The 10,845-nt window shown below is 49.4% G+C and overlaps 1 protein-coding gene across 2 annotated transcripts; it reads right to left on the bottom strand.

Annotated features, from left to right (window-relative positions):
- Nucleotides 1-4,890: 4,890 nt before the first annotated feature.
- On the bottom strand, nt 4,891-10,354 carry SOD3 (superoxide dismutase 3). Of its 2 annotated transcripts, XR_004070169.3 has the most exons (3): nt 10,120-10,318; nt 5,205-6,227; nt 4,891-5,114 (listed from the first exon to the last, which is right to left on the bottom strand). XR_004070169.3 is itself a non-coding variant. In XM_004038497.5 (2 exons), exon 2 carries the CDS (start codon nt 6,209-6,211, stop codon nt 5,489-5,491), a length of 723 nt encoding a protein of 240 aa, XP_004038545.3. In that variant the 5' UTR covers nt 6,212-6,227; nt 10,120-10,354; the 3' UTR covers nt 4,891-5,488. The 2 variants fall into 2 exon arrangements, 1 of the variants encoding a protein (XP_004038545.3); XM_004038497.5 differs by having other exon boundaries at nt 4,891-6,227; nt 10,120-10,354.
- Nucleotides 10,355-10,845: the final 491 nt, after the last annotated feature.

Below are 10,845 nucleotides of genomic sequence, written 5' to 3'. Positions count from 1 at the left end.
CTTACAGCTGTCTTTTGTCTTTTTTAGGATCATAGTTTAAGGTTGTGGCATTCTGTCCCCTACTTCACTAGATAACCCTGCATCAGTCATGGTCCTCTCAGCTTCAAGCCACACTTAACAGAAACTTAAGTGGTAGGGAAATGAATTATGTTGTATAACAGGAACTTCGAAAGTAAGGCATTCCAGGGCTATACATTCAAGAAAGTTGTCAAGGTTCTAGGTTTCCATCTTCCTGCTCTTCCTGCTGTGTCAGCTGCTTTCTCATGATAACGAGGTGGCTGCAACAGCTCCAGATAACACCTGTTCAAAGGCAGAAGGAAGTTTCTTCCCACATACGTGTGTGTGTGTGTTTCAAGAGCGAGAAACCCAGTTCCTATCACATTTTATTGGTCAGAATGATCACCTGGGGCTTGTGGTCGCATGCGACCTTGTCACATGATGATGTCACATGACAATGTCTTAACCATTTCTTAGCAAGGGAGATGGTATTACCATGATCTGTTTAGGTTCACCAAGATTCACCCTTAAGAACTGAAGAAGGGCCCTGTCGCTAGACATTCAGACTCTAAAAGGCTGAACACCAAAACAGAATCATATCTTGGGATGTGTAAGAGAGTTGTGAATAGACAACCAATGGTGTTGTCTCTGAACCCCATGTCTTTTTGTTGCTGCATAAAAAGCCAGAAAATTATGTTTCCGATGAGTTTGGAGTTAAGGGGAGGGGCTGTGGTTGTTGGCTCAGAAAAAGGCCATCTCATCCCCCCTCCCTGGCATCTTTCTGATCTGTCCTGTTTTGTAGGTGGAATGTTCCCACCTTTGTTTGCCTGTTCAGACGTGTTTGTCCTTCCATTATTTTTCCAGCTGGATTGCCAGCAGAATGCAGAGCAGTCTGGAGAAATGAAACAGAGCTGACAGGTCTCTTAATGAAAGCTTGTTTGCACACCCTGCCTTTCCTGTGATCGCTCTGTACCTGAGAGCCTCTAGGTGTGGATTTTTACATGAGCGTTTGTCTTTCTTTTAATTAAGGCCTGTAGAAATGGATTGGTTTCTGTAAACCAGGCATTTCTCATCTCTCACTCTTGCTCTTCCTCTTTCCACACCTTCTCTGCCCACCTTCTTCTCCCCTCCCCCTTCCTTCTCTTGCTCCCACAGCTATTCCCAAAGCCTCTCTAGCTGGGAGGCTCCTGATGGCCTCAGCTCAATGCCGGCTGGACCCTCCCCGCTTTTGGCAATCTTAAGCAAGCTAAATTAGTTTGCCTATCGTTGCTCCTCTTCTGTGACCTCCCTCCCAAACATGCACCACCATCACGATGCAAAGTGCTAGAAAAGGGCTCTGCTATCAATTATTCACATGTTGGAGTAAATGTTTTGATGTGTTATTCCTACCGGGAGCCTTTGCACCCCGGTTCACCATATGGCATGAAAAGTTCTGTCTCCTCTTTAAGGAATGACAAAGACCAGCTACTTACTCACCGAGGTGATCTTCTCTGTCTCTTTAAAATTACAGCATGCCTTTGCCCCTGTTGGTTTTCACTCCAAAAAAATGGGGTGCCCTCTTGGCTTTGTTGTTTTCCCACAGCCTTGTGGATGACTTGGTACCCTACTTTTGTTTTTTTTTTTTTTTTTTTGAGAGTCTTACTCTGTCACCCAGGGTGGAGTGCAGTGGCATGATCTTGGCTCACTGCAACCTCCACTTCCCGAGTTCAAGCAATTCTCCTGCCTCAGCCTCCCGAGTAACTGGGACTACAGGCATGCACCACCATGCCTGGCTAATTTTTGTATTTTTAGTAGAGACGGGGTTTCACTATGTTGACCAGGCTGGTCTCAAACTCCCAACCTCGTGATCTGCCTTCCTCGGCCTCCCAAAGTGCTGGGATTACAGGCGTGAGCCACTGCCATTTAGTAATACTCTTTACTAAATGAGAATTTTTTGGATGCATAGGGAAAGTTTGCATAATATTGCAAAGTTTGACTTTCTGGAATCTATGTGAGCTCAGGAATATATTTGGGGATCTTAGCAGAGGCCAGTGGTAGCCTATTAAATCTAAAACAATTGGCTTTGTTTTTAAAACCAGCTGCTATTTTGTAGTTTCATTTAAAGAAAAAGTACCTTCTATTCATTTGCAGAAGTTGCTTTATGGGATTCTATGGTCATTGTATATCATAACTATATCTTTTTTGTTACCTGAAATAAACATGTGGCAATTTTCCTGATAGAGATGATGAATTATCTTTATTGTTTGCTTCATATTCCATCCTCACCACAGGGCAAGCGGAGGCTGAGCATGACTTCTGCCATATTGCAGCAACTTATCAGTTGCAATCTGTCACCTAAAACTATTTGATCATATGGTAGTCATGAAAAATATGGAGAATGTAAAGATTTTATGCATTCAGTCAAAAAAAGGCAGATCTAAAATCAGTTGGTTTATTTCCTGCAGTCTTTCAAGTTGACCAAAGCACTCACTGATTTGCTCTATTTTCTTACGTTTTTAGTATTTCTGTATATATGCACTAAAAAGCCCCACTCAGAAAAAAAAATCAGTGCAATTCTGAGAAAAAGCTTATCCTAAACATCTAAAGATAGCATTTCTAATTATTGTCTACATTGTGTTTAAACTGTGCAAACTTGAGCATTATTCTCACTTTACCAGCTGTGTCTAGGTAGAGTCATTACATCAAACGCTTCTAATTTTACAAAAAGAAATCAAAACAAGCGTGTGTTTCAGTCCCCGTGACAAATGCAAACCCTGTGAGTCAAATAGGCAAACTGATTAGCAAGCTGGCTGGGAAGTCAAAACAGCAAATATAAGGAGATTAACAAAATAGATCTGTAAGATGAGAGGAGTAAAAATAGACTCCAGGGGCCAAGTGGGGTCCGGTGGGTGGCTTTGGTGGCACACATATGGTTCTGTGCCAGGAACCAGATGTCTGCCTTTATGGCCCACAATCTTCCCTTCATTCTAGGTTCCCTCCCCGTGAGAGATGGGATCGCAGAGTTCATGTCATTCAGTCTCTCAATGGATGCAGAAATCCTTCTCGGGAACCTCAGAGGTAGCAACTGTCCTTCATTTGAATCCTGGTTGCATGATGCTCACTGCCTTACAAGGCAGCCCCATCTATTTATTAGTAGGTAGCTGTTTTTTGGATCTTAGCCATTGTTATTAATTAGATACTTACTAGGTCCTTATTTGTTGTGCATGCTATGCTGTGCACCTCTCGTGAATAACACTTGATTTAATCTTCAAAACAATCTGGTATGATGATCTTATTTTACCTATGCTCAGAGAGGTTAAGTGACTTGTTCAGGTCACACAGTTTCTGAGTGTGGCAGAGCTGGGGTTCAAATGGGCCTTTCTACCTGAGTCTGACCTGTTAACCATCATGCTATATGCATATCTTTGCCCTTACAATGAACTGTAAATTGTCTGCCTATTATTTCCTTTTTTTTTTTTTCTTGTTTGTTTTTTGCTTTTTTGTTTTGGGGTTTTTTGTTTTGTTTCGTTTTGGTTTTTTGGCTCTGGAGGCCCATAGGATAGTTTATCCATCCCATTCCCGAAACAGAAATAGAGTGAGTCAGCCAGGGTGCCTCTTCAGCCCCCATCTACGGGGTCAAGGGTTGTGAAGAGCGAAACTAAGAACACAATGCAATTGACAAGAAGTGTCAGCCTCCCTCTGAAAAAAAAGGTCCACACCTCCCTTGATGGTCCTGAATTCACCATAACCGAGGCAGCAGAGTAGACGATGGGTGTTTGGCACCCATCCTCTCCATCCTGTGTTCCCGTGTAATAGCTGCCGTGTTGCAACTTGTAATTAGAGGGATATTTGAGATCAGGGTCAGGAGATTTAGAGACACTGTTTGCTCATCCCCTTTCAGTGTCGATGAGTACAGTTCAAGTTAGTATTCAAACCAGTGAGAACCAACTGGTGGAGCAAAATCACCAGGCAATAGCCTTTCTCTTCAGTTGTCACTTGGGCTCAAAGATTTTAAAATAACAAGTTAGTCCTAGTTAGAGGTAAAAATAACCCCTGGAGACAGGTTTCTGGCTGTGGTTCAGTTGGACGCACTGCCTAGCTAGTCTGGGAGAAATGGAAGCTGCCTCCCAGTAACCAGGGTGGAAAAATCACAGCTAGGAAGTGAGGCTACCCTGGGAGGCTAAAAAGTTATTGCAAGTACGTTTATTCCATGAATGAAGGTGTATACACAAGACTGTTCTAGCCTGGGTATAGATTATAAGTTTCAAAAGAAAGCTGAACTCCCAACAAGCCTTCATCAAAATCAACTGCCTTTCCATCCCACTGCCTCCGTTTGCCTCTGGTTTTGGTCCTGCCAAATGCTAACAACGTCACATTCCAACCCTACTCTTCTGTGCCTAGGCAAGATGCAATCACCTGGCTTCCCTGGCACTGTCTCTCATATCTGGGAAATGGACCTAAGGCTGTACTCAGAGGCAGATGTGACAAGCTACCAGCCCAGGTGAGATGGAAGGCCTCTTCCCCTCTCAGGCCAGAGGGTCCAGTGCCAGAATCATCCTGACGCTTGTCGCAAATTAACTTTCTCTTCTCCCTTTGGATTCCACAGCTCTGGGATGTAGCCCAGGAAGCTGTATTTTTTTTTTTTTTTTTTAACTTCCCTGAGTGATTCTGGTGATCTTCCTCTTGGAGCCACACTGAAGGGCAAGACAAGCAGTGGCTGAACGTTGTTGCCAGCAGGGTTAGGGAGGTGGGGGCAGAGGATAAGGAGAAGTCCTGCAGGGATTTGGGAAGTATGTTTGCCACTTCCAAAAAAAAAAAAAAAAGGAAAACGAAAACAAAACAAAAAAAAGCTCAGCTTGGGAGAGAAGCCTAAAACAAACAAACAAAAAAGTAACCAAGAACTCGACGCAGTACTGAATTGCTGAATTTTTAATGTGTAACACAAAGGTTGCCAAACATTCCCCCAAAGGAGCAGCTCTCAGTGGGGTGGCGGTGGATGCGAAACAGCTGAAGATGCGGGGCAGTTGGCCTGGCTTCCGTTGCACGGGCTGGCTTGCCGCGGGAGCGGTGGGGGGTGGGGAGGGGTGGGGGGACTCGAGGCAACCCCCCAGCGCGGCCTCTGAGCGCCTAGGAGGAACCTGAAGGCGGGAAGGGGGAAGATCGTCAGGTCAAAGGCGGGAGTCTCAGGGCTTATGGGGTGGGGAAGGAGGGTCTGGGTGGAAAGGTACCTCAGGGAGCCTAGGAGGCTGTCAGCGTGAGCGGGGTGTTTCGGTACAAATGGAGGCCTTCAGACCTACTGAGTGGGGGGCTCCGAGGGTTGGGGCGGTCCTCAGGATGGAAGGATGGTGGGTCTCGGTACAGGGAGACCTCTGGGTGGAGAGGGCTGCGGGGAGACTTCAGCAAAGGCGAAGGTGAGACCTCAGAGTGGAGGGTGTCTGTTGGAGCAGAGGAGAAGCTCAAAGGCAGAGGGGGGCCTCGGGGGTCCCTGGCCGCCGCCGGGTGGGGGCCGCGCTCAGGCGGCCTTGCACTCGCTCTGGCGCCGCCGCTTCTTGCGCTCTGAGTGCTCCCGCGCCTGGCGCTCCCAGAGCCCGGGCCCGCACACGCCCACCACGCAGCAGGCCAGCCGCCGGCCCGCGTTCCCGTTCTCCACGCTGGCCTGGTTGCCGCCGCGGCCCAGGTCGTCCTCGCCAGCGTGGACGACCACGGCCCGGCCCACGATGGAGTGCGGGCCCGCGAGCGAGGCGGCCAGGCCGGCGCGGTACTTCCAGAGGCTGCCGTCGCGGACCGCGAAGTTGCCGAAGTCGCCCGGGTGCTGCGGGTGCGGCACGGCCAGCGGGTTGTAGTGGGGCCCGGTGGACTCGCAGCCCTGGCTCAGGTCCCCGAACTGGTGCACGTGGATGGCGCGGCTGGAGCTGTTCGGCTCGGTCGGGAAGCCCTCCAGGGCGAAGAAGGCGTCGAGCTTGGCGCGGGGCGCAAGCTGCCGGAAGAGGACGACGCCGGTCACCCGTGGCTGCGCGGCGTCCAGCGTGGCCGACGGCTGCACCTGGCAGGCGGCGTGGAGCGCGCCGTCGTCGTCCCGCCGCTGCATGACCTCCTGCCAGATCTCCGTGACCTTGGCGTACATGTCTCGGATCCACTCCGCCGAGTCAGAGTTGGGCTCCGCCGAGTCCTCGCCCGTCCAGGCGTCCGAGGCACCGGCTGCCAGGAGCAGGCAGGAACACAGTAGCGCCAGCATGGCTGGAGTCGGGCACCTGCGGGACGCCCCCGCGGAGGTGGGGGCAGAGTGAGGCTTAGTCACTTGAAACGTAGAATCTCAGGGACCCCATTATCGCAGAACCAACCCCCCAGTCCCCAGTGGGCTTCCTGGCCCAGTGGGCATGCCTTCATGTGGCAAACGTTTGTCTAGGGCCTGCTGTGTGCCGGGCACTGTGTTAGGTGCTGTGGCTGTAAAGATGGGTGAGACCCAATCTGAAGAAACCCACAGGGATCTGAGTCACAAATGATCATCGTCCTCTCCAGTCCCATCTCCATAGCGTGGAGGGGGTCTCAGGGAGCGTGAGGGGTGTCTCATGGCCCTTCCAGACCACCTCCCTCATCTCCCCACCTGGTCTCCTGTTACCCTCTTCCTCCGTCCTCCCCCACAGACATCCCTAAGGCTTCTGTCCCTGCCTTCTGGGGCTTTGCATGTGCTACGCCTTCTCCCTGAAGTGCCTTCTCCCTGTTCTCTGCTACACTCAGTAGACTTGGAGCTTCTTGAAGACAGAAACTCAGTTTTATTCATCGGTATCCCCAGCACCTGGGCCCACACCTGGCAAAAGGAAACGTATAATATGTGATTTTGCATAAGGAGTTCAGTGAGGGACAGACTTGGCATCCAATCATTCCAGCACAATCCTACGATTGAAGATGGGGCCTGTGCTGGAGAAGGACAGAGGAGGCAGTACCCATCTCCCTAGGAGCCTCCGGGAAGGCTTCTCAGAGGTGGTGACTTTTGAACTGGGTTCCACAAGATGGGTAGGAGTTTTCCAGCCAAGTTGGGTAGGAAGGCCATCTCAGCAGGCAGTGCAGTGGAAGTTTTTAAGAAGAAAAGTGGGTGATGAGATAGTCTTTAGTTCCTTAAGTACTACTGGTAAAAGGATGTGGGTTGGACTTTGGGATGAAGAGGAAAGGGGAGAAAGAATGGGAGTAGCCTAGGGAGAGACAGAGAAGCAGAAATAGAGACAGTGAGATGAGTTAGGGGGCGTTGTAGTAACCCAAGCAGGAAATGAAGGCTTTTACCAAAGTGCAGGCGGTGCACACAGAGGAGTCATGGGTTTAAGAGACACACCGGGCAGCACTGGCAGGATGGAAGATGAAGGCACAGTGCAGATGACCAGGGTTCCCAGCAGGAGAGACTGAGTGGAGGGAGGGTGGGACCTGTTCTGGAAAAGCAGGGAGAGAGGATGAGTTCAGCTGGAGTCTCCTGAGGGTGAGATGCTGGCGGGTGCCCAGGTGGGGAGACAGGTGGGCAGACAGTTGGAAACTTGGGTCTGGCACTTAGAAGAGGAGATGAAGCTGGCAGGGGTTCTCAGTGTTGACTGCACATCAGATGTCTGGTTTTTAAAAATCAGATGCCCAGGCCCCACCTCAAGAGATTTTGATTCTGTGAGAAAGAAAGGAGAGAAGAAAGAGAGAGAGAGAGAGAGAGGAAGGAAGGGAAAGAAAGAGGAAAGAAAGGAAAGAAAGAAAAGAAAAGAAAGAAGAAACCTCTATCAAAGATTCTGGGGCCCAGCCAGGAATTATAAAGTCAGGTACAGATTTGAATCCCAATTCCAACCTATACTAACTGTAACTGTGACTTCACGGGGTTACTGATGCTTAGCTTCAAGTTCCTTACCTGTAGAATAAGGCCAGCCATACCACCAAGGTATTTCCAGAGGGATTGATGCTGCCTCCAAAGAATTGCTTTGAAGGTCAACTGCATTTCCAGCACCAAACTAGGTGCCATTTAAAAAACTCCAAGATTGAGTAGATATGCTTTATATAACCATTTCAGAAAGGCAATTTAGTGTGGTTATTAAAGGGATGGATTCCAGAACTCACCTCATGAATCTAAAGCCTGACTCTGCCACTTAGTCTAAGGGTTAGCTGTTACTATTTTTATTGCTGAGTAGCAGAGTAATTGCTGGACTGCAGACTGTACACTGTCTCATCCCCTGTGAACCTCAGTTTTCTCATCTGTAAATAGGGATACTCATACAGACTTACCTTAGAGGCTTGCTGCGAGGCTTAAAAGAGATGATTAGAATTGCTAAAACTTATCGAACACAGGCGCCAGACACTATTATAAGTACTGTGCGTGGGTTAATTCCCTGCATCCTCACAAGAACGTTATTCAGTAAGTGTTATCCCCATTCTAAAGTGTAGGAAACTGAGGCACAGAGAGGCGTGTGTCCCGCCCAAGGTGACATGTTCACTAAGGAGCTGAAGGCAGGATTTGAAAGTGTGTGTCTGCTCCAAGCCTAAGGTTCAGGCACCACACTGCACACCTCTCATCTAGGGCACTCAGCACAGAGCCCAGTACATAGAAAGTTCCCAGTAAATGGCAGCTCTTAGCTATCAGAGAGAAGCTGCTGGTAGAGATTTTAAGGACCATTAGCTAAGAGATGCTATGGACACTGTGAGAGGAGGTCCCCTTGAAAGGCTCCAAGAAGAAGGATCCAGAAAGAGGGAGAAGCAGAGAAAGCGATGTTGAAGGACTCACCTAAATGACATGGCCCAATGTGGTACTACTACCCCAAGCCCCAGGGAGTAGGCAGGAAAGTGGGGTAACTCTCCTGCCAGACCTGGACATGAAGTTCCCCATCATCAAAGACACCTTCCTCCTAAGACAGCCCTGCCACTCAGAAGGGCTCTGCTGCTTAGAAAGTTCTCCCTAAAAGCACAGAGCAAAACCAGATTGTTTTGGGTGTGTCGGTGAGCTTTCTTTTTCAAGAATCCTTGGGAAATAAACATTTTAAGGAGATGTTTTTCTCTGAAACCAAAAGAAGAGCCAGGCATGGTGGCTTATGCCTGTAATCCCACCCCTTTGGGAGGATGAGACAGGAGAATCATTTGAGTACAGGAGTGAGTATGACACCAACCTGGTAGAGACCCCCATCTCTACCAAAAAAAAAAAAAAATAGCTGGGTGTGGTGGCATGTGCCTGTAGTCCCAGTTACTCAGGAGGCTGAGGTAGGAGGATCGCTTGAGCCCGGGAGGTAGAGGCTGCAGTGAGCCGTGATAGTGATCGTGCCACTACATTCCAGCCTGGGTGCTGGGTAACAGAATGAGACCATGTCTCAAAAAAAAAAAAAAGAAAAAAAAAAAGAAAGAAGAAGAAGAAGAGGAGGAGGAGGAGGAAAAGGGGGAAAGAAAATTCTCCCTCAAACCCAGGTAAACTCTGACTTCTTGTTTCTTAAGCCTTTGACACCTCTTCCCCTCGGGACCAACTTGATTCTTCTCCCACAGCCTCCTGCTCAGTTTGAGCTGTGAATGACCAAGTGCCTTTTTGAGGGCCTCCTTTGTATGTGGATCTGGAAGGGAGGATGGTGTTATCAGAGAAAGAGGACAGTGTTATCAGAGAAAGAGGACAGGGGCCCTTATCCTGAACCAAATAGAGGCACCAAGTCTTTATCTCCTTCCTGGGTCTGTATCTGGGAAGAACCTGCCCCTCTTGAGTCTTGGGTGTGTTTCATCCCTCAGCTGTCTCCTAGAAGGAGCTCTTGCTGGGAGCCTGAGCTGGCCAGGGCCTCTCTGCTTTCCTAAGGAGGTGGCTTTTTAGAGTACCTGCTGTCCCATAAGTGGCTCCTGACACCAAAGCCATGCAACATCTAGAAAGGCCCCCTTTCTCGTCAATCCAGATTCCTTTTTCCTAACACTAAAATCCTCCTGGACTGGTCTTTGCAGATCCACAGGAGGAACGGTTTCTTCCACCCCTCCTTGCCTTCCTCCCGCCTCACTCCACCTCCCCACTAACCCCTCAGAGCAGCCAGGGAAAGTACATTTCCTTCCCAAGAAGATGATCCAATTTGTTCCCAAGAAGAGGCCCGTTGCCCCAACCCAGCTTCAGACTCAATAAGCACACTCCGAGAAGAACAAAATGAACCTCAACTTAGCACCCACCTTTCCAGCTCCTCCAAGAGAGCTTTCTCTCCTGAAAAGAGAGCTGCACCCAGCCGGCCCAGGAACGCAGGCTGTCCCTGGAGCCTGGGCTGTTAGCGCGAGTGCAGGAGGCCAGCCCAGAGGAGTGGTCAGCGTGAGGGAGCCAGTCATTGGGCCAGTTCAGGGAGGAAAAGCAGGCCAGACCTCCCCGGGTTGTAGAAGTGCTTCGCCTCCACCTCCTCCCGCTCTGTCCCCACCTCTTCTGCCCCTCCCATTTCTGGGTTTTCGGGCCAAGGATTCCATTCCGCGACTTCACCGGCTTGTAGCCAGTGACCTTCAGCACACAGCAGGGGAATAAAAATGAGAAAGAAAATCGCCTGTTTGGAGAGGTGTACAATGACCTCTTTATTGAGAGGCCCTTTGCTTTTCTCTAAGTCAATAACTTATTGACTTATTTTTGCTGCATGGAAATGGGCACCTTGCAAATGTGCGTGGCATTTGCTCCGGAGCTGTGCTGTCATACCTATGAGAGCAGAGCAGCGGGTGGGTCGTGATGACACACTCAGGCTGCAGAGTCCCAGCCTTGTCGCTTCCTATCTGTGTACACCTGGAGCAGCTGCACCACTCCCTGCACCTCCTTTTCATCATCTGTAAAATGGGGGTGTGAGGCTGTCCACCCCGCACGCCCACCGAGGAGATCCAATGAGATCATCACTCGCCCAGTGACAACACAGTGGCTGGCACTAG

This window comes from Gorilla gorilla, chromosome 3 (genome assembly GCF_029281585.2).
Source record: "Gorilla gorilla gorilla isolate KB3781 chromosome 3, NHGRI_mGorGor1-v2.1_pri, whole genome shotgun sequence".
NCBI classification, from domain to species: domain Eukaryota; kingdom Metazoa; phylum Chordata; class Mammalia; order Primates; family Hominidae; genus Gorilla; species Gorilla gorilla.
The sequence above is the reverse complement of the archived record's forward strand: the minus strand, read 5'-3'. Positions and strand labels throughout refer to the sequence as shown.

Excerpts from the sequence above, each read along its gene's own strand:
- SOD3 (XM_004038497.5), bottom strand. The coding sequence starts at position 6,211 with ATGCTGGCGCTACTGTGTTCCTGCCTGCTCCTGGCAGCCGGTGCCTCG.